Source organism: Mucor velutinosus (genome assembly GCF_035048745.1).
Source record: "Mucor velutinosus strain NIH1002 chromosome Unknown tig00001555, whole genome shotgun sequence".
Classification (NCBI taxonomy): Eukaryota; Fungi; Mucoromycota; class Mucoromycetes; order Mucorales; family Mucoraceae; genus Mucor; species Mucor velutinosus.
The window spans coordinates 130,538-152,957 of record NW_027041902.1 but is presented as its reverse complement, the minus strand read 5'-3'; the positions used below and the strand labels follow the sequence as shown (position 1 = coordinate 152,957).

General features: G+C 40.6%; 8 protein-coding genes across 8 annotated transcripts; 2 read left to right on the top strand and 6 right to left on the bottom strand.

Moving 5' to 3' along the window:
• Positions 1–1,364: 1,364 nt before the first annotated feature.
• On the top strand, positions 1,365–2,040 carry ATC70_008020 (uncharacterized protein; the record flags this gene model as incomplete). Its single annotated transcript, XM_064827275.1, has 4 exons — positions 1,365–1,367; positions 1,465–1,617; positions 1,681–1,796; positions 1,860–2,040. The coding sequence occupies 4 exons, from the start codon at positions 1,365–1,367 to the stop codon at positions 2,038–2,040; spliced, it is 453 nt and encodes a 150-aa protein (XP_064687173.1).
• Positions 2,041–2,114: 74 nt separating this feature from the next.
• BUD14_2 (protein phosphatase regulator) lies at positions 2,115–4,007 on the top strand (the record flags this gene model as incomplete). Its single annotated transcript, XM_064827274.1, has 7 exons — positions 2,115–2,173; positions 2,224–2,897; positions 2,978–3,104; positions 3,164–3,351; positions 3,406–3,681; positions 3,731–3,805; positions 3,877–4,007. 7 exons carry the CDS (start codon positions 2,115–2,117, stop codon positions 4,005–4,007), a joined length of 1,530 nt encoding a protein of 509 aa, XP_064687172.1.
• Positions 4,008–6,176: 2,169 nt separating this feature from the next.
• ATC70_008018 (uncharacterized protein) lies at positions 6,177–6,626 on the bottom strand (the record flags this gene model as incomplete). Its single annotated transcript, XM_064827273.1, has 1 exon — positions 6,177–6,626. The coding sequence occupies one exon, from the start codon at positions 6,624–6,626 to the stop codon at positions 6,177–6,179; it is 450 nt and encodes a 149-aa protein (XP_064687171.1).
• A 24-nt stretch (positions 6,627–6,650) lies between these two features.
• ATC70_008017 (uncharacterized protein) lies at positions 6,651–9,725 on the bottom strand (the record flags this gene model as incomplete). Its single annotated transcript, XM_064827272.1, has 1 exon — positions 6,651–9,725. The coding sequence occupies one exon, from the start codon at positions 9,723–9,725 to the stop codon at positions 6,651–6,653; it is 3,075 nt and encodes a 1,024-aa protein (XP_064687170.1).
• A 346-nt stretch (positions 9,726–10,071) lies between these two features.
• Positions 10,072–11,688, bottom strand: NHX1 (monovalent cation:H+ antiporter, CPA1 (nhx1); the record flags this gene model as incomplete). Its single annotated transcript, XM_064827271.1, has 1 exon — positions 10,072–11,688. The coding sequence occupies one exon, from the start codon at positions 11,686–11,688 to the stop codon at positions 10,072–10,074; it is 1,617 nt and encodes a 538-aa protein (XP_064687169.1).
• A 742-nt stretch (positions 11,689–12,430) lies between these two features.
• Positions 12,431–14,323, bottom strand: ATC70_008015 (Glycerophosphocholine acyltransferase 1; the record flags this gene model as incomplete). Its single annotated transcript, XM_064827270.1, has 7 exons — positions 12,431–12,561; positions 12,633–12,707; positions 12,757–13,032; positions 13,087–13,274; positions 13,334–13,460; positions 13,541–14,214; positions 14,265–14,323. 7 exons carry the CDS (start codon positions 14,321–14,323, stop codon positions 12,431–12,433), a joined length of 1,530 nt encoding a protein of 509 aa, XP_064687168.1.
• A 74-nt stretch (positions 14,324–14,397) lies between these two features.
• ATC70_008014 (uncharacterized protein) lies at positions 14,398–15,073 on the bottom strand (the record flags this gene model as incomplete). Its single annotated transcript, XM_064827269.1, has 4 exons — positions 14,398–14,578; positions 14,642–14,757; positions 14,821–14,973; positions 15,071–15,073. The coding sequence occupies 4 exons, from the start codon at positions 15,071–15,073 to the stop codon at positions 14,398–14,400; spliced, it is 453 nt and encodes a 150-aa protein (XP_064687167.1).
• Positions 15,074–16,423: 1,350 nt separating this feature from the next.
• ATC70_008013 (uncharacterized protein) lies at positions 16,424–22,336 on the bottom strand (the record flags this gene model as incomplete). Its single annotated transcript, XM_064827268.1, has 19 exons — positions 16,424–16,885; positions 16,937–17,010; positions 17,075–17,374; positions 17,431–17,581; positions 17,641–17,767; positions 17,824–17,883; positions 17,956–18,164; positions 18,226–18,250; positions 18,307–18,343; positions 18,401–18,459; positions 18,513–18,540; positions 18,606–19,022; positions 19,073–19,138; positions 19,196–19,259; positions 19,319–19,443; positions 19,498–19,657; positions 19,732–20,396; positions 20,451–22,220; positions 22,282–22,336. The coding sequence occupies 19 exons, from the start codon at positions 22,334–22,336 to the stop codon at positions 16,424–16,426; spliced, it is 4,854 nt and encodes a 1,617-aa protein (XP_064687166.1).
• Between the last annotated feature and the right edge of the window lie 84 nt (positions 22,337–22,420).

Sequence of the window (22,420 nt, the reverse complement as noted above, 5' to 3'; positions counted from 1 at the left end):
TTAATTCATACTCAGCTTATTGTTTTCTGTTCAAGATTGGGCTTTTTTCGACTTCTGTCATGTCTTCGGACCTCTGACACTTATTAAAATTTTTTCGACTTCTTCATTCTTGTGCTCGGGCAAAACCCCCTTTTTTCGACTTCTTTAGTTTATTTTGTGAGATTCGACTATATAAATTGTGATGATCACCCTACGCTTCCTAATACATTCTTGAAGTACTTTTCAAGGCGCATCCAATGGTACCAAGTAAGATAGATGATTTGAATAAACTTATTGAATGATTTATGAAAATATGAAAAGAGGTTTCTGGCCAAAAAGTCGAAATTTTACATATCAAAAGTCGCACAAAGATGATTTCAAAGGTTGCTTTGGATCGATAGAAACATTTTGATTCAAGATATACCATAGTAAAAGTCTCCATTTTCAAGGTGAAAAACGCGATCGTTTGATTTTCGATGAAAACCATGAGGGGTACCTCATGCTTTTTGGTCGATTTTTGGCCATGTTTTTTGGGTCCCCAAAAAGTTGAGCAAATGTGTCAGGAAGTTACTGCTACTCGAGCACAATTGTTTGGCGTTATTCTGGTGGCTCAGAAAGGTCTACATGTCAAGATATGAAGGCTTGAAAGCTATCAAGTTTGCTTATATTTTTGCTCTATAGCTTTTATTTACATGGCATGAATCACACCTCTGGTAGCTGTACTTTTTTGGAAGGGAAGTTCTGTAGCCTGTGCAACTTGTAATTCAAGTAGGAGGCATATTGATTTTGGAAAGGCTAATTTATGCAAGCTTTGATGCGTTATGTTGTTGGTAAGCTCATTATTAATAAATAATAAAAATGAGAAACCGAATTTGCTGCTTGAACGCTATGGTTTTACATCTTTGCTTCGCTACGGTAAACCCCTCTTAAGGTTACTGCCACCAAGTATTCAAGCGAAGCCATGATAATAAGAAGGGAACTTGGACCAGAATTGGCATCGTTCTTCATAGGTTTGTGTTGTTTCATAATTGAACGTCATCACACAGTTAAAGGCACATATAACAAGAGTTAACTCTGCTCGACAATCTCAATACTACATCAGAAACCTATTGCATCCAGCCACAGTAAGTTGAGTCTTGGTAATGGCGAGAAACACATCATTCGACATGCGAATCTGCCTTTTTCAGAAAGCAGAACTTGCTTTGGAAGGGACTTTTCAATCAAGAACAAGAGGCTCTGCTGTACGACGCATACAAAAATCTGATCAATTAACGCACTGTGATTCATCATCTAAATACAGCATAGCTGCTCTTTCTCTTTTTTTCTTTTCTTTTCTTTTCTCTTTTCTTGTTTCTCCAATATCAATCATAACAAAATTATATAAAATGGCAAGGAATAGCAATCAAAGCCTTCACTGCCGATGGTATACAGACTAAACAGCTTTTTTTTTTTCTTTTTTTTTTTTTTTTTTTTTTTTTGACGTAGAGTGATCAACTGACACCCGAACAAATTCAAGAGTATCGTGAAGCTTTCCAACTTTTCGATAAAAACGGTGATGGAAGCGTGAGTGCCGCTGAACTCGGTGTGGTGTTGCGTTCATTCGGTATGAATCCAACGGACGTAGAATTACATGATATGGTTTGTATTTGAAAGGGAAGAATGGAAGGTATCCAAGCGTAACGAGATAGTATGTTACCATAGGTGAGCGATGTAGACGCTGATGGCAACGGAAATATCGACTTTGAAGAGTTTTTGAGTTTGGTCAAGGACCTGAAATCTGGAGGAAAAGACACTGACGACTTACGGGAAGCATTCAAGTAACGTATAAGAAAGAGAGGGCATAAGGTGTATGGATGATAAACTCCTCATATTGTAAACAGAGTGTTTGATGCAGATGGAAATGGAGTGATTGACCGTAGTGAATTGAGAAAAGTCATGTCATCTTTGAACGAGAATTTGACTGAAGAGGAATTGGATGCCATGATTAAAGAAGCTGATGCTAATGGAGATGGCCAGATTAGTTTTGATGAATTTAAAGCGATGATGGGCGGCGGCAAGTAAACTTTCCGGAACCATCTTGTGTATAAAAAAAAAATCATCTCTCTTTTCCATCCCCTAATAAAACATAGTACAAAATGTCTGGCAAAGTGGCTCTTCCAAAGGCAATGACCATTGCTGGCAGTGATAGCGGAGGGTAGTTTGAGAACAGTATACCATTGCCATGTTACTAACTCGTCGTCATAGTGGGGCTGGTATCCAAGCTGATATCAAGACGCTCACTTCTCTTCACGTTTATGCTACTTCGGTGATAACCTCTGTTACCTCTCAAAACACTCTATGCGTGGATGGTATTCATGATATCCCAGCTGAATTCGTAGCAAAGCAAATTACCGCTGTCTTGAGCGACATTGGCTCGGATGCTATCAAAATTGGCATGCTCTCATCAGCTGAAATCATCAACGCTGTTGCAGCTACCTTGAAGCAGTTTCCCGAGCAATCTCGCCACGTTGTAGTGGATCCAGTCATGATCTCGACCAGTGGATCCCGTCTCTTGGCTGCTGATGCCATTCAAGCTTTAGTTCAAGAGTTGCTACCCATCACCTATGTTTTGACGCCAAATGTCCCAGAGGCAGAGATCCTGTTGGACCTGAAACCCGGTTCCATCAAATCTGTGAAGGATATGCGTGAAGCAGCTCAACGATTAACCAATTTCGGCCCCAAATACATCTTGTTGAAGGGTGGACATTTGCCTTTGAAAACAGCCAAGGGTAAGGATCAGGTCGTTGATGTTATTTATAGCGCTACCAATGGTACCTGGTATGAGATTGCAAACGACTATGTGGATACCAAGAATACGCATGGTACTGGTTGCACACTTTCAGCCGCTTTAGCCGGTGAACTAGCAAAGGGTGTCTCGGGTAAGACGGAAGTGTAAAAAAAAAAAAAAAAAAAAAAAATAGGAGATTCAGTAATCTGATCAAATCTTTTGTACTCGCAGTTGAGACGGCCTGTGAAAATGCTGTTGAATATGTCAAGATAGCCATAGCACAAACACTAGGTGGTATTGGCGCTGGCAATGGCCCTATCAATCATTTTCATCCTTTAAAATGGTCTCCTTATGAAGGGTATAGAAAATTAAATGTGATTTGATTCGATGGCAAATGAACTGACAATTGAAATCTAGAAAACCTTTGATTGTAGCTATCAAAGAAATGCTTCCCGAGGATCTTTGGACTGATTTCATTGATCATCCTTTTGTCCGTGGCATTGCAGACGGTACTCTTCCAGTGGAATCCTTCACTTACTACCTCAAGCAAGACTATCTTTACCTGCAACACTATGCTCGCGCTGCCTCTCTTGCTGCGTATAAATGTAAGTAATCGCATCTTTTTTATTTGAAATGGTCTTAATGTACTTTGTTTCTAGCCGGCACCATGGAGGATATTGCAGCAAATGCTGCTATCGTTGTTCATATTGCCAAAGAGTCTCAGCTTCATTTAGATTACTGCAGTAGATGGGGGATCACAAAGGAAGATGTACTCAACACACCTGAAAGCGTCTTCAACTCTGCCTACACCCGTTATGTTCTGGACAAAGGCACATCCGGTGATATATTGGATTTAAAAGCTGCCATGGCACCCTGTTTAATCGGCTATGGTGAGATTGGTGTCAAATTGTACAATGACCCTGATACCAAGAGAGGTAATAATGCTGATTGAAGTGTGGATCCATGTTACTTACAATGCTATAGAGGGCAACCCTTACTGGGACTGGATCTGCCAATATGCAGCCGATGATTATCAACAAGCCGTTATTGCAGGCATTGGTAAGACATGACGAAAAATATCATACCATTGTTACACTTTTACTGACCATTCTCTATTCTATCGATAACAGCTGAGATAGAAGAGTTGGGTAAGCATTTCATTTCATCCTCTGCTTCTCGCTTCCAAGAAGTGTGCAAAACTTTTGAGCAGGCAACTCGTTTGGAAGTGATGTTCTGGGAAATGGGCCAAAAGCTTTGTTAGGTTGTATTTTTAGCATTCATAGAACTGTAACAATAATAAAACCTCACATCATTTATCTACTATCAAAGTTATCTCTGAGTCAAATGAGCGCTTTTTTTTTTTTTTTTTTTTTTTGGTAATGTTTGACCCAGAAGTTTTCAATGAAAGCCGTACCCAAAAATCATATTAACATTCTAATTCAAGCATTTGGTAACCTTGACCTATAAGAGGGTTTGACCATAGCAAAACAAAGGCACAACACCATGGCAACCAAGCATTTAATCCAATGTTTGATGGTATTGGCCGTAATGAGGGCCTTACCGTAGCGAAGCAAAGATGTAAAACCAAAATGTTCAAGCAGCAAATTCGGTTTCTCATTCCCATCCTTATCAAGTTTACCAACAGCATAACGCAACAAAATTTGCATGAATTAGTTTTACCAAAATCAATATACTTTCTATTCAAATTAGAAATTGCACAGACTGTAGAACTACTGTTCCAGAAGATTTCAGCCAACAAAGATGTAATTCATGCTGTGTAAATACAAGCTATAAAGCAAAACATAACCCGAATTTGACAGCTTTAAGCCTTCATATCTTGACATGTAGACCTTTCTGAGCCACCAGAATAACGCCAAACAATTGTGCTCGAGTAGCAGTAACTTCCTGACACATTTGCTCAACTTTTTGGGGACCCAAAAAACATGGCCAAAAATCGACCAAAAAGCATGAGGTACCCCTCATGGTTTTCATCGAAAATCAAACGATCGCGTTTTTCACCTTGAAAATGAAGACTTTTACTATGGTATATCTTGAATCAAAATGTTTCTATCGATCCAAAGCAACCTTTGAAATTGTTGAGTCTGTAGCGGTTGCGGACATTCAGTAACTCAGCAAGAGTCGGATCATGATTTACATTGTTTCTCACTGTCAACGTTAGGACATTAGGTTCGACACAGAAGTGAATCATATAATCGATTATGATGGTCTCTGATAGTGAAGGATAATGATGGCTACAGATCGTGTCATCATGGCTGATCGAACGAATCGGATCCTTCAATTGACTGATATTAGATAAACATAATACGATGTATTGACTCAGTTGAAACAACAAGATAGATTGATGATTCATCAGTAATGATCTCTTATAAATAGGATGTGTTTGAATCAATTAATAAATCTTTAGTTTTTGTATCTGGTTACTTTTTATAGTCTTTCTTTTTGAAATCTATCTTAATTTGTTAATACTGTATCTTTGGATACAACACTTTGGATTGGATCAACTACGTCCTATGGCACTAGCCCGTTTACAATTCTCAAGCAATTGGCCAACTGTTCACAGCAGTGGTAATGTGGAGTGGCATATCTCTAACCATGCACTTTGGTTGGTAATTTAGTTGATGACAGATGCGATTACGTGAATACATGGGATGTGTTATTGAATCCGAAATGCATGATTCGAGTGGGCCTTTACGTAAAATGTATTCATCCTAACTGCCTTTATAGCATAAGGTTGCCCAACATGGTCAGTTTGCAAGCAGCATCAACTGTTTATATCCCAGCATTGCTTTTTAACTCCATGATCTCCATTGGATCAGCATCGCAATCAGCATCGCAATCATCATTGTCATTATCAGAAAGACATTTGGGTCAGCCAGCAGCAGCGCTACCTGCTGCTAAAACCAATTGAAGCTCAATTTATTTTTTTCTATTCAAGATTGGACAGATATTGTCTTTTTTCGACTTGATTGATTTACTTTATAATATTCGACTATATAAATTGTAATGATCACCCTACGCTTCCTAATACATTCTTGAAGTACTTTTCAAGGCGCATCCAATGGTACCAAGTAAGATAGATGATTTGAATAAACGTATTGAATGATTTATGAAAATATGAAAAGAGGTTTCTGGCCAAAAAGTCGAAATTTTACATATCAAAGTCCCACAAAGATGATTTCAGAGGTCGCTTTGGATCGATAGAAACATTTTGATTCAAGATATACCATAGTAAAAGTCTTCATTTTCAAGGTGAAAAACGCGATCGTTTGATTTTCGATGAAAATTTTTTTTTTTTTGTATGGATGTTGCTTATTTATTAGTAAATATACATTATAATAAGAACATCAAATGATGGACAAGTGTATGTAACAAAGTGACTTGCCATATATAAAATCTATTAAAGCTACTACTAATATTGATGCTTGAGATCTGACAATCTCATCACTTCAGCACTGATCTTGTTGGTGACATTGTTGGTATCAAATGGCACTCCTTCGAATGTTTGTAGGAGGTGGAATCTCCATATCATACGAATGGTGGCAGCAAACAGGTCGAAGATTGTAATCTTGATATCGAGGTTGTAGATGAAATATTGCTTCAGGTTTAAGTTAACTATAGATTGGTATACTTGTTGTGGATTAGCAACCTTGGGGTATCCCAGGAATTGTTCAAAGATGTTGGACCAAATGTCGTTTTTGTGGGGGCAGCTAACCATGAGATGTTTGGCATCTTCAGTATCATTGCAGAGGGTACATTTGTCATCTTCGACGTTCCTCAGGCGTCGAACGAAAAGAGCTGATTTGCTCGGGCATTGCTTGTGTATCATTCTATACCAGACATTTCTCACAGAGTGATGCATGTTTTGATGATAGAAGTGTTTCCACTAGACTTTGCTGATGGTATGATTGAACTTTCGTCCAACATCAAGGTTGTGTATGTCCAGCATAATTGATCTCAAGTATTTGTTTGACATTTGAAGCATTGGGCGGTCTTGGTAGTTAAGCATAGCAACGAAAGGCTGTAGGTCTAGATGAGCCTCCATGTTTCTTGTATCCGCGAAAGATTCCAATCTGATGTTCCCACAGAGAAGACCTCTTTCTATCTGATTCCTAATGTTTGGTCGCTTGCATTCACTTCTTGGCTTTATCTGCAGAGTACTTGTTTCCTGGTTGACGTGGAAGAAGTCATGAACTTTACTCTCCCTGATCGAGTCTCTGCTTGTGTATCCCATGGCTACTTCCTCATTGACAAAATCAAGAATTTCCAGCACTGGCAATGACAAGAGTGTCATGACATTTGGTTTGACAGACCAAGCGAGTGAGAATGGGGAATGCTTCATATAAGTATCTATTGCCTCGAACATCATGTGATAAGGGTGGAAGCCTCTTAACTGGTTTTTGTATCTAGCCGTTTGGAACAGTATAGGGATTATGTGCGATGGTGAGTCGTGCGACATCTTCAAATAATCCACTAGTAGCCTATACGTGAGACCAGGTATGTTGTTGCTGTTTTCTGTCAGCAAAGCGTTCAGGTATCTGAATTGCAGAACCTTTTGTTGCGCCATTATATCAATCAGTCCTAAACCGCCTTGATACCTTGGTAGGAAGAGAGAGTTGCCCTTTAGAGGTGGATACAAGCCAGACATTACAAACTGATAAATGATTGAGGTTATCTTCTTGACTGTGTCTTTGGGCAGGGAAACGATCCGAATGACATGCCATAGTTTGGACAATATCATAGTGTTGGCAATATTCGCTCTGCCGTACAGTGAGACTTGTCGTGCTGCAAACCTTTCAACAGCAGTAGTGATATCACCCAGCAGTTTAGCGATGTATACGTCTCTTTGTTGATTGCAGAACCAAATTGGATAACCTAGGTATTTTATAAATCCTGTAGACGTAGAATCATACCATTTGATTTTGAGATTGTTTGTTGCATGATCTTGAATTAGGCCACCAGTTTGGCTTGTCATTCTTCCACCATGAAGAGGGAAGGCCACGGACTTGTCGTAGTTGATCTTGGAGTTCGAGGCCTTGTTGTAAGTTCTCAATCTTTCTTCCAGATCAAGAAGTTCTGCCCGAGACTTGACGAAAGTCAGGACATCATCCGCATATGCGAGTACTTTCAATGGAGGAGGAGCCACCCAACTGTTTGTTCTCTTGCTTATAGGCTTGACGTGCTGGAGACTATACCCCGAGATAGTTGTACTTTTGGTCACAGATAGCAGAAATGGTTCAATAGCCAAGTTGAACAGCATTGGTGATATACTGTCTCCTTGTCTGATGCCGCGTCTTTGCTCGATAGGATCTGTTAAAAAGCCATTGACATTCACGTAAATGGAGTTGTCGAAGAATAACTTGCAGATGCATTGGACAAACTGTTTTGGGAAACCAAACTTCACTAGGACCTTGGATAGATACTGGGGATGTACCCTATCATACGCTTTGGCGTTGTCCAGCATAATCCCAGCATATTCGACAAATTCTCCAGAATTGTTCCATCTTGCTTCACGTGCATTGTCTACAATCACTTTCAACGACATCCCATGGTCTCCAATGTATCTACCTCTCAGGAAACCACTTTGGTGGGGGCCTATAAGGTCACTTGCTACCTCTATGACTCGTGAGTTAAGTAGTCTGGTAAACACTTTGCAATCAGAGGCTATTAGGGTTATTGGACGGTAGTTGCCAAGGTCAGTCATATCCCCTTTCTTTGGTAGCAGCACAATACATGATTCCTGCCAGGATTTTGGGAATTTGCCTAGTGATAAAGCATCGTTGAACACTTGCAGAATAATCGCTTCACAGCTCGGGTTGATTACTAGAAGGTGCAAAATTTCGTAACATATACCATCCAGGCCCGGACTACTACCATTTGGCGTTCTTCGAGATCCTTGAATGATATCTTCGTAAGGTATGTCTTCAATGATGTCCTGTGAGTCCTCAGCTGGAATTGTTTTGTCGATATATTGTAGCATTCTTTCCACACAATTGAGATCAATTTCTTCCTCGGTGTATAGGTCTTGATAAAAGACTTTGGCAGCGTCAAGTTTAGTACTAGTTTCCAAGCATTGTTCCCCGGAAGTAGGATGCTTTAGGCTAGAGATTGTTCGCTTGGATGCCTTTTCCGCTAATGTTTGCTTGATGTAACCTGGAGACTTTTCACTCTTCTCGTGCCATCTCTGTCCTGCTCTCAGTCGTTGGACGTCAACTATCTCTTGTTGGAGTTGGGATAGCTCCTTTTCGACAGGAGAAAGCAAAAGATTAAGACAGACGGAATCATCCCGGTACCTACGTAGCAAATTGTTCCTCTCGCTCTGTAACTTCTTGATTTTAGCTTTCCTCCATGAACAGTGAGTGCGGCTGAAGTTTAGAGTAACTTGCTTAGTTTTCTTCTTAATCAAGTCCCATTTTTCTTGAGCAGATAGGTTAGGATCTAATTTGGTTTCAACGTAGTTAGAGATAGCAGTGTTTAATTTGTTGACGTAGATAGGGTTCTTCGCAAGAAAGGGGTTGGCCCGCCAAACACCTTTACCACAGTTAGTCATGCCGGTAGTGTATGTCTTGGTTAACAAGGCATGGTCTGTCCATTCTTGAGAGAGAAATGTGATATCACCATCACTCATTTTGAAGAAAGCATCGCGGCCTGCAAACATATAGTCGAGAGTGGAAAGAGACGATCCACGTCTAAAAGTGTAATCATGCGGTAAATTTGGTTGGTTCAAGCAATCTGAAAAGTGAGTGTTCAAAAATTCAATGAAACTTTTGGGCTTTCCAGTTTGGCGATTATAGCGTTGGCTTGTGGAGTCGAAGCAGCAGTTCATGTCACCGGCTATGATGAGAGAAGGGATAATCTCAGGCATGGAGTTGAGGAGACTGATGATTTGGTCGAACAAGTGATTTCTCGCCCTGTAGTCATCAGAGTGAGCATAGATATTTAAAATGTAAATTGGAGGCATGTTATTGTTAACCAGTGATAGCTTGGTCAGAATAACTCTTCCGTCTTCTAGTATTTTGATTTGTTGTAGATTCAGTGATGGATTGAAGTTGATGACTCCACATTGTCCAGTCCAAATTGCTTGGTGGTACTGGAATTGATATTTAAAATTTGTTGTAATGTTTTCAAAGGAATGGTGAGGAATATTTGTTTCCTGGCATAGTAATATATTTAACTTTTGTTGCTTAAGGTAGGTGATGAACCTATTTGTTGTATTGGTGTTATATTGTTTGTTGAGGTTCCTGCAATTGAGGGAACCTATCCTAATGTTAATGTTTCTAGTTTGGTTGGTGTTACTCATTAATTAATTATAATGTGTTTGTGGTTGATGATCCATCCAAGACCATTTCGTCTCTGGTGTTAGTCTCTTGCTGTTTAATCTGCTTTTTGCTAGGACCTTCGCTGTCCTCTACTGGAGGGGTAGAAGCCAGTTCATCGATAGATCGCTTGGGATGTTCCTCAGTAGGTTCATCTACACTGTTCTTGTGCCCAGAGTGTCGCAAGTTATATCTACTTACATTGTCCTGAACAACCTTAGGAGATTCCCCATCGCTATCTTCCTCGCTAGTAGACTTGACATACTCCTCATCACCAAAGGAATTATTGTCCTCCTCCTCCTCGAGATGTCCCTTGGGAGCATCCTCTTGTGAGAGGCTACCTGCCTGAGATTCCCGACCCTCGGATTCAGCAACCTGAGATTCATCACCCTGAGATTCACCATCATGGGAGTCACCTTCCTCTTCCATTTGCATATCCTTGCTGTCGTTCAAGTTGGTTGAATGTTCTTGGACATTTTCAGCGTCGGAATCAGACTCTGGCTCGTCAGCTGAAGATACTTCCCCCTTGGAAAGTGCCTCATCATCGCTTGTGGATTTCGACGAAAGGGATGTAGCCTTCCTTTTCCCCTTCTTGTGGTTGAGGTACTTAGGAGGGTCCACATTCATTAGATCTAAAAGGTCAACCTTTCTACCTATAGGTTTAGGTTGGGCAACATTTTCTTGCTGGCGATGTTGACCTTGTTTGTTGTGATCATTAGTTTTCTTCACTCTATTCCATGAGGCTAATGGGCACCCGGCGATGAGATGTTCCAAGCTTCCGCATCGGAAACATGCTTTCCTCTTTGTTCGAGGACAATCAGCTTTGATATGATCATCAGTGTGACAGTCTTGACAAATTGGGTTCATGTTACTCCAAACCAAATGTAGCTTCTCCTTGAAATTCCCAAACTGGATCTGAGGGGTAAGTTCAGCTGCGTAACTTTTTAATTTGTCCCTATTTAGAGTGACAAAACCGCGACCAGTAAACCAATTACCATCTTTGGTATAGCTAAGACCAAGATTGAGAATGTCCCCATATTTTTGGAAGGTCTCCACCATCAAAGGCTTCAAAACTTCTTCAGTTTTGTAAGGAAGCTCAGAGACACCTACTCTGAGGACGTTGGCATTTTTGTCCAAAGTCTTGTTCACCTTAATTATCTTCCCTTGTAAGACGAGTTCCTTGTTCAGAGCCTCCTCGCAATCTTCCTGGCTTGGAAAGCTGATTTCAATGACCTTATGGTTCTTACCAACCATACGTGTTCTAATTCCCAATCCTTTGGAATAGTGATCTCGAAGACAAGTGAGCAAGGGCTTCTCTCTGAATACCATCCCAGCAAATTGAGAACAATCAATGACGAGAGAGTAGTCATCTTTAGCTTCTACGAATGTTGAGTTGTAGTCCAAAGGTCTTCCAGTTGTGGAGGCGTTGTTGTCGATAGCTGGAGCAATGTTGAAGGTTGTTCGCTTCTGACTCTTGATATCTTGAAAAAGTGATGCATAGGTAAAAATGTTGTTGCCTGGATTATGGCTAGAATCCAGCGTGGAACCTCCATTACTGGAAATCCCACCTTTTTCTGCTATTTTGTGATCTTTAGCGGAGAAAGCCATGATTTTTTTCGATGAAAACCATGAGGGGTACCTCATGCTTTTTGGTCGATTTTTGGCCATGTTTTTTGGGTCCCCAAAAAGTTGAGCAAATGTGTCAGGAAGTTACTGCTACTCGAGCACAATTGTTTGGCGTTATTCTGGTGGCTCAGAAAGGTCTACATGTCAAGATATGAAGGCTTAAAGCTGTCAAATTCGGGTTATGTTTTGCTTTATAGCTTGTATTTACACAGCATGAATTACATCTTTGTTGGCTGAAATCTTCTGGAACAGTAGTTCTACAGTCTGTGCAATTTCTAATTTGAATAGAAAGTATATTGATTTTGGTAAAACTAATTCATGCAAATTTTGTTGCGTTATGCTGTTGGTAAACTTGATAAGGATGGGAATGAGAAACCGAATTTGCTGCTTGAACATTTTGGTTTTACATCTTTGCTTCGCTACGGTAAGGCCCTCATTACGGCCAATACCATCAAACATTGGATTAAATGCTTGGTTGCCATGGTGTTGTGCCTTTGTTTTGCTATGGTCAAACCCTCTTATAGGTCAAGGTTACCAAATGCTTGAATTAGAATGTTAATATGATTTTTGGGTACGGCTTTCATTGAAAACTTCTGGGTCAAACATTACCAAAAAAAAAAAAAAAAAAAAAAAGCGCTCATTTGACTCAGAGATAACTTTGATAGTAGATAAATGATGTGAGGTTTTATTATTGTTACAGTTCTATGAATGCTAAAAATACAACCTAACAAAGCTTTTGGCCCATTTCCCAGAACATCACTTCCAAACGAGTTGCCTGCTCAAAAGTTTTGCACACTTCTTGGAAGCGAGAAGCAGAGGATGAAATGAAATGCTTACCCAACTCTTCTATCTCAGCTGTTATCGATAGAATAGAGAATGGTCAGTAAAAGTGTAACAATGGTATGATATTTTTCGTCATGTCTTACCAATGCCTGCAATAACGGCTTGTTGATAATCATCGGCTGCATATTGGCAGATCCAGTCCCAGTAAGGGTTGCCCTCTATAGCATTGTAAGTAACATGGATCCACACTTCAATCAGCATTATTACCTCTCTTGGTATCAGGGTCATTGTACAATTTGACACCAATCTCACCATAGCCGATTAAACAGGGTGCCATGGCAGCTTTTAAATCCAATATATCACCGGATGTGCCTTTGTCCAGAACATAACGGGTGTAGGCAGAGTTGAAGACGCTTTCAGGTGTGTTGAGTACATCTTCCTTTGTGATCCCCCATCTACTGCAGTAATCTAAATGAAGCTGAGACTCTTTGGCAATATGAACAACGATAGCAGCATTTGCTGCAATATCCTCCATGGTGCCGGCTAGAAACAAAGTACATTAAGACCATTTCAAATAAAAAAGATGCGATTACTTACATTTATACGCAGCAAGAGAGGCAGCGCGAGCATAGTGTTGCAGGTAAAGATAGTCTTGCTTGAGGTAGTAAGTGAAGGATTCCACTGGAAGAGTACCGTCTGCAATGCCACGGACAAAAGGATGATCAATGAAATCAGTCCAAAGATCCTCGGGAAGCATTTCTTTGATAGCTACAATCAAAGGTTTTCTAGATTTCAATTGTCAGTTCATTTGCCATCGAATCAAATCACATTTAATTTTCTATACCCTTCATAAGGAGACCATTTTAAAGGATGAAAATGATTGATAGGGCCATTGCCAGCGCCAATACCACCTAGTGTTTGTGCTATGGCTATCTTGACATATTCAACAGCATTTTCACAGGCCGTCTCAACTGCGAGTACAAAAGATTTGATCAGATTACTGAATCTCCTATTTTTTTTTTTTTTTTTTTTTTTTACACTTCCGTCTTACCCGAGACACCCTTTGCTAGTTCACCGGCTAAAGCGGCTGAAAGTGTGCAACCAGTACCATGCGTATTCTTGGTATCCACATAGTCGTTTGCAATCTCATACCAGGTACCATTGGTAGCGCTATAAATAACATCAACGACCTGATCCTTACCCTTGGCTGTTTTCAAAGGCAAATGTCCACCCTTCAACAAGATGTATTTGGGGCCGAAATTGGTTAATCGTTGAGCTGCTTCACGCATATCCTTCACAGATTTGATGGAACCGGGTTTCAGGTCCAACAGGATCTCTGCCTCTGGGACATTTGGCGTCAAAACATAGGTGATGGGTAGCAACTCTTGAACTAAAGCTTGAATGGCATCAGCAGCCAAGAGACGGGATCCACTGGTCGAGATCATGACTGGATCCACTACAACGTGGCGAGATTGCTCGGGAAACTGCTTCAAGGTAGCTGCAACAGCGTTGATGATTTCAGCTGATGAGAGCATGCCAATTTTGATAGCATCCGAGCCAATGTCGCTCAAGACAGCGGTAATTTGCTTTGCTACGAATTCAGCTGGGATATCATGAATACCATCCACGCATAGAGTGTTTTGAGAGGTAACAGAGGTTATCACCGAAGTAGCATAAACGTGAAGAGAAGTGAGCGTCTTGATATCAGCTTGGATACCAGCCCCACTATGACGACGAGTTAGTAACATGGCAATGGTATACTGTTCTCAAACTACCCTCCGCTATCACTGCCAGCAATGGTCATTGCCTTTGGAAGAGCCACTTTGCCAGACATTTTGTACTATGTTTTATTAGGGGATGGAAAAGAGAGATGATTTTTTTTTTATACACAAGATGGTTCCGGAAAGTTTACTTGCCGCCGCCCATCATCGCTTTAAATTCATCAAAACTAATCTGGCCATCTCCATTAGCATCAGCTTCTTTAATCATGGCATCCAATTCCTCTTCAGTCAAATTCTCGTTCAAAGATGACATGACTTTTCTCAATTCACTACGGTCAATCACTCCATTTCCATCTGCATCAAACACTCTGTTTACAATATGAGGAGTTTATCATCCATACACCTTATGCCCTCTCTTTCTTATACGTTACTTGAATGCTTCCCGTAAGTCGTCAGTGTCTTTTCCTCCAGATTTCAGGTCCTTGACCAAACTCAAAAACTCTTCAAAGTCGATATTTCCGTTGCCATCAGCGTCTACATCGCTCACCTATGGTAACATACTATCTCGTTACGCTTGGATACCTTCCATTCTTCCCTTTCAAATACAAACCATATCATGTAATTCTACGTCCGTTGGATTCATACCGAATGAACGCAACACCACACCGAGTTCAGCGGCACTCACGCTTCCATCACCGTTTTTATCGAAAAGTTGGAAAGCTTCACGATACTCTTGAATTTGTTCGGGTGTCAGTTGATCACTCTACGTCAAAAAAAAAAAAAAAAAAAAAAAAAGAAAAAAAAAAAGCTGTTTAGTCTGTATACCATCGGCAGTGAAGGCTTTGATTGCTATTCCTTGCCATTTTATATAATTTTGTTATGATTGATATTGGAGAAACAAGAAAAGAGAAAAGAAAAGAAAAGAAAAAAAGAGAAAGAGCAGCTATGCTGTATTTAGATGATGAATCACAGTGCGTTAATTGATCAGATTTTTGTATGCGTCGTACAGCAGAGCCTCTTGTTCTTGATTGAAAAGTCCCTTCCAAAGCAAGTTCTGCTTTCTGAAAAAGGCAGATTCGCATGTCGAATGATGTGTTTCTCGCCATTACCAAGACTCAACTTACTGTGGCTGGATGCAATAGGTTTCTGATGTAGTATTGAGATTGTCGAGCAGAGTTAACTCTTGTTATATGTGCCTTTAACTGTGTGATGACGTTCAATTATGAAACAACACAAACCTATGAAGAACGATGCCAATTCTGGTCCAAGTTCCCTTCTTATTATCATGGCTTCGCTTGAATACTTGGTGGCAGTAACCTTAAGAGGGGTTTACCGTAGCGAAGCAAAGATGTAAAACCATAGCGTTCAAGCAGCAAATTCGGTTTCTCATTTTTATTATTTATTAATAATGAGCTTACCAACAACATAACGCATCAAAGCTTGCATAAATTAGCCTTTCCAAAATCAATATGCCTCCTACTTGAATTACAAGTTGCACAGGCTACAGAACTTCCCTTCCAAAAAAGTACAGCTACCAGAGGTGTGATTCATGCCATGTAAATAAAAGCTATAGAGCAAAAATATAAGCAAACTTGATAGCTTTCAAGCCTTCATATCTTGACATGTAGACCTTTCTGAGCCACCAGAATAACGCCAAACAATTGTGCTCGAGTAGCAGTAACTTCCTGACACATTTGCTCAACTTTTTGGGGACCCAAAAAACATGGCCAAAAATCGACCAAAAAGCATGAGGTACCCCTCATGGTTTTCATCGAAAATCAAACGATCGCGTTTTTCACCTTGAAAATGGAGACTTTTACTATGGTATATCTTGAATCAAAATGTTTCTATCGATCCAAAGCAACCTTTGAAATCATCTTTGTGCGACTTTTGATATGTAAAATTTCGACTTTTTGGCCAGAAACCTCTTTTCATATTTTCATAAATCATTCAATAAGTTTATTCAAATTATCTATCTTACTTGGTACCATTGGATGCGCCTTGAAAAGTACTTCAAGAATGTATTAGGAAGCGTAGGGTGATCATTACAATTTTTATAGTCGAATCTCACAAAATAGGTCGAATCGTGTTTGAAAATGTCAGAAATCAACAAATCAGAACAGAGTGAACATCGGAGATTTAACCAATTTCGGCTTGCATATGATGGTAATGTTGTAGCTCATATGTCAACAATAAAAGGATGACAGTTCGGTTTATTGTTTTTGGAAAACAAAATATATTGCATGAACAATTGGCAAATGCTCTGATTGCTCTTTTTCCCCGTGTACCTCAGCTGCAAATGCGTCTTTGTCCTTGGCATATCCTTCGGGTACGGTAATCACCATCTCTTTCAGCTTCAGTAGTCCATTGCTGATCCTCTCTACGTCTTCTAAGACCAACATCGAAACAGGCCATAGTTTTCCGCTGATTTGATCTCGAACATCTTTTGTTCCAACGACCAGAATACCTTTTATCGCCAATTGGTGCGTAGCATCTTGAGCAAGCTGTATAATTGATTTACGATACAGGTCGATTTGATTTGGAAGCAAGTTCTCGATATGGCCTGTTACCATGACTACCAGATTAGCATGAGGGTATGGCCTCTTGCTTAACATGGCATCACAGTAAATGCCGTCATTGACCACGGAATCTTGACTTAGATCAGAAATGAGGCCCTTTTTATACAATTATTACAGATGCAACGTAAGAAAATAGGAATTCTTTACCAGTTTGAGTAGTGCTTCCTTGTTTTCTTGGATCTTTCTTTGCCTTTCCTGTTCATATTCCGAGATTTCATCGACTATATAATAAATGAGATGCGTGGAACAATTGCTTTGCATTTGTGTCAGTAAAACCTATCTTACCTTCTAGAGCACTAGACGTACAAGAGGTTGGCAGTTTGTCAGCATGAGGCCTTGATTTCTGCTGTTGTTGATGATGTTCCTGTGTTGTCAAGTCGATTGTCAATTCAACATGCAGCCAATTGCAGTCGTCTTGACCAAATCTTTCAATCATTCGACTGATACACAATAGTTGAAATGTATATTGGTGTGATAGTTTGAATGTCCACACTGTGCCCATGACTCTGCTGTTCCTCGCGATAGCAGAATGAGGAATGCCATATAAAGTAGTAGTAAAGGGTGGTTTATTGGCCGTATTGGGACCTAATTGTAGCATTGATTAGCACATGTAGCAATAGAGTTTGGAATTGTTTGCTTACCCTCTTGCATCAAAGGCATTTTGTCCACCTGTTGCTGAGGTACCTTTCTAAACGTAGCAATAAACTCATGCGTGAATATCAAAAAATCGAATTGAACGCATAAATACGTGCCAAGACCGTAGGCAGAGCAGTATCTCTGTCTTTTAACAATCTTTAAAAATGGAAAATGGTTAGGTTGTTCTTTGAGGTTTCTTTCAACTATTGGCTTACCAACTCCTCTAGTTCAAATCCTTGATCAATATACAATCGCATTAGATGAAATCCAACCGGTACATAAAAGCAATGCTCTCTATTGTCTCCAATGCCCAAGGTCAATCTTCGATCCATCTTGAGCAATCTATACTTCTATCAGTCAGGTGTATACTATTTGCAATGGCTTTTTTCATCGCCCACCTATAGCTCTCTTGGACAACTCGCGTATATTCTGTCTTGAAGTCTTCCAGTCGAGTAAAACTGCAAGGTCAAAAACAAGTGGTTTAAGCTGATACGTATATCTCATTGATCATTATTAAATGTGCTTTTTACCGAGAAAGATCCCCCTCCAAATGTGTAGAGTACGCCACGCAGTCTTTGTAGGGCGGATGTGACAATATATGGTGATATGATTCATTGCCAAACAAAGTTCCATTCAACTGGCGAGCGTCTGCTAGTGCAATGATGGGCCTGTATTCAGCAAATGTCAATTCTGCTGGAACTTCAAAACAACAGTTACGCTGGGACAACGCAACGGCAACCTAGCAACGTGGATTTGCAATCAGTCAAAGTCTATAGGCTCGCATAATCTCAATAATTTACCGGATTGATGTCAACGCCACAGCATCTGCATATTAAAAGAATTAGAACACAATATAATATACGGATATAGCCATCACTTACTTTCTCTGTAATAAGAAGCATTCAATCGCATCGGTTCCTGATTGCAAAAGATGATGAGAAAATTGATGCAACACATGCTGGGAGCAGCAATTACCTCTGCCTAAGAAATTGGACAGTATTCGCTCATCTCTCTTTGTGTATTTCAGCAGGGCCCTATAGAATACAATGAGCTAACAACAGCAAATGCAAAGACATACTCAACTTACCTGCGCACCGTCTGTGGTAGCCATGTTCCTACATTAAAGTAATAAAGTACATGGAATACATGTTGAGTTCTTAACGTATACTATGCAACTTACCATGATAGTCAGTTCCAGAGTGAGTAGCCCAACGAGGTGCTCTTCCAGGAATATCAAAATAAGTTGAATCAAACGCGAGTGAAAAGAGCTGGTTTGATTGAGGTCCATAGCTTGTCAGCCGAGATCCAACCAAAGATTTGTTCATTGATACTGTGTCTCGAGTGAAATAAGGCTTGTGAGAGTAATCCTCTATAGAGGCAACATAGTTTTCAATGGCAACTGATCCTTCGCTAGTGCCTTCTGTAGGCCGCTCCTTGTCGTAAATCATGCCAAAGCATGTGTCGCACATGAGGATGCCTCCATCGTATCCCTTTCGCCAAGTGTCCGCTTCCAATGTACCGCAGTAACAGCAAGAGGTAGGTGTCGATCCGCTTTGAAGCTTCCGAGAACGCCGGGAAAATAGCGGTGTCTTTTTAACTGTGTAAATACAAATTCAATTAGTCGGTAGGCCACCTCATCATGCGTACCATTGTACTTGCCATCTTCTTTCTTGGTTTTCTCGAGTGCTTCTGCTCGTTCCATCTGTGAATAAGCTGCATAGTATGATTGCAAATTAGTGATTGATTGAATGAAAGCCCTCATTTTATTACATGTTTCGTTGTAAGCAGATCTGTCATGCTGGTGCTTTCTAATCACATCGTCTTTAGTATAACACTATACAACATGTAATGAGACAATTTGAAAAGCTTTGTATGCTACAAGTGCATATTTACCTCCTTGCACAGGTCAAATGAGGAAAAGTAATTGTCTAAAGAGCACTGTCCACAGGTAAACCATGTTTCATCGTTGGAAAACTTTTTAATGCAACCATCACAATGAAAGACATTGATATAAGCATCTAGTATGGTTTAGTCATCTTAAATACAGCCCCTACCATTCTAATCCATCGTACCTTTCTTTCCATGAGCTGCTTCGTGGATATGGCACCAAAAAATGACTCCATTCCTAAAATTGTTGACCGGTTTGTTGGTGCAAGACAGATGAAAGCTCTTGGAGCATCGTGAGTCAAAGCAGCCGATAGTAGCACCCTTTTCTTTGCAAGCAAAACAACGCTGAAAAGGTAGTATAAGCATCAGCCAGGGGATTTTTTTCTTTTTTTTTTTTGACAATGCAAACATCAACCTACCATGCTTCGGCCTCGTTTGAGAGCACGAGTGACATTGTACCATTTACCGTCTACGACAGAAAATCTGACCTCTGGAGAATACCTAGCACACGCATCATGAACCCAGAAAGTACGCTTCTTTTCTTGCCCCAACTTTGTCGTAATGGACACAAATGGGCCCACAAATGAACCGAGCTCTTGCGAGTTGTCATCATCATCGTTGCAAAAGCCGCAGATCTTTCTGTTGCTCCACTTTTGAAGAAACAGGTAGCCATGCTTGTCTTGCATCGCGATATCATCCACACCAGTGAATATTTTACTTGTTCCTAGAGAAACAGCGGCTTCATCCATGCACTCGTCTTGTACCTCCATGATATCCTCTTCCCACATGGATGATGACAACAAATGACTGTCTTGAAGTTGCTTTGGGCTATCAGCAATAGTTTGAATTGCAAAGCCAGAACGAGGATGTGGATGCCAGTCTGGAAATCCGTGGCCAAAGCAGACAACGCAAAGCTGAAAGCTCTCAGTGTTAGTACCATTGCCAGTCGAGGAAGAAGCCTCACAGTACGTGCAGTAGTATCTCAAGTCTTGGATGGTGGTTTTGCAGTGGTTACAGTTCACTTTAGATGCGTTTGCTTTAATTATTACGTCTTTCACCATTGCATCGTCTACTATGATAATTTCTACATTCAAGGGTAAGAAACTAGACAGCTAGTATCAATAGACGTATGGCTTACCTTCTTCCTCATTAGTTAATTGCTCGTTGGAATCCAGTTTAATGGCTTCTTGGGCTTCCATCGCTCGGGGAACACTGAAGGATGTGGCTTCCTCATTGTGTTTGACGAGTGACATGTGCTTGTCTCGTTCAGGCTCAACGCATTCCACAGCGTCGACTACTTGTAGCCGCTGGCTGCCATTGGGGATCAGCTCATCAAAGTCGTCAGTCCAGCCACAGTAGTGTACCTTGACTTTGTTCTTTTGTATACCAACAATTCGTGCTTCGTAGTATCTCTTGTCATGATACAGGACATTTACATGTTGCATGTGATAATAGCCATAGACATTGGGCACAAACTTCTCAGCTTCTGCTGCCTTTAACTGAGCAATTCGTCTTGATGTGATGGGTCTTGGGCTGCTTTGTTCAGATCCACGAGTTGCGCTTTCCTGTCTTTTTTGCTGCAACTTCAATGGTCGCCTTTTTCTCTTTACATCACGCTGGGCATCAGGATCCTCAGCTATTACCATCAACTGCTTATCAGAGCATAACATGTCGTCCACAGCAGCACCGGCACCATTAGCTATCCTTATTCTTCGACTGCCAACCACGAGCCACTCATCATACATCTCTGACCATTGGTTGTAGTGAACCTTGACGTAGCCTGGCCGCATTTCCACCAATGTTCCATTGTACCAAGACTTGCTCTTGCCATAATTGGTGTCTAATATTTGAACAGCTTGATTCTTAGCATAACCAAAGGGGTTCGGAATGAAGCCATAGTCATCTTTGAGCTGGTGTACAGCCTTTCTGGTAGCGAAAGCGCCTGTAGTCAAGTACGCTCTGTTGATTATAGGCGGTGCAGTATCCAAGCGGCCGTCTGCTGTGTTTGCTTTGGTCGATTCTTCTTGCTTGTGCTGAGCGTTTGGAGGCTTCTTTGGAGTTGATGAATTCGATCTGGTTCTTTTTCTATGAGAGCTTCTTCGCGCCTGTAGATCTTGTCCATCAGCGAGTAGCTCTATATCATCAATAGTAGGAATGGAACCTCTGAGAACGCTTTCCGCATCGTTTTCTTCTTCAGAATCCATCAGTTTAATTCTTCGAGTGCCAACAGGGAGCCATTCAATCATTTGAAGTTCAGGAATCCACACTTTTACTTTTCCTTGATATAGTCGACACAAAACCCCAATGCACTCTTTCTTGACCTTGTCCAGTGGGAAGGCTAGCTTGATGAGACGATGACGGCGGTAGCCATGTACATTGGGTCCAAAACCAAAGTCATCAACCAACTCCTGAACCATAGTGCGAGTCAACCGTATGTGCCGATCCTGCAGCATGTGAGTTACACTGCCATTGTCGCTGTCCGTATTAAGACGGTTGGGTAAGAAGTTGGTCCATTTGCATTGGCATTTGCTACAAAAAGAAATTCTATCAAATGGGTTACGGTCTCTGTTACGAATGATGCAATTTTTGCAATCATTGATTGATTTGTTGACCTCAGTTGATTGCATTGAGCTGGATAGTGTATCATTATCGTCTTGAGCCAATCTTTGATTGATATTACTCTTTGAAAACGAGTGGTTTCGAATGGTGTTTTGTGAGGATGCACGCTGAATGGGATCTAGACTGAATTCTGGATCAGCTTTACAGTCTATGCCTGTTGCTTGATTCGTGGCAGTGATAGCTTGGCTGATGCTGCCTTGTGGAGCCAGGTTTCTTTGATCCAATTCATCAGATGCGTGGTACAAATGTGCCTGGTCTGTAGGTTCAACAGATTTCGCCATGCTTCTCTCTAAAGGTGATAATCAAACTGTTAGTATATATACACTAGGTCTTTCGAACGAGATTCCTACCATGCGAGTACGCTGTTTGTGCTCCACCAGGTGGTTCTCTATGATTTTGGGACATTTTTTGATGTCTAGTAGCCTTCAAATGTAGTGTAGAAATACAGTATATAACGTTTGAACAGAAAAGAAAGAGGGAAATGAAAAA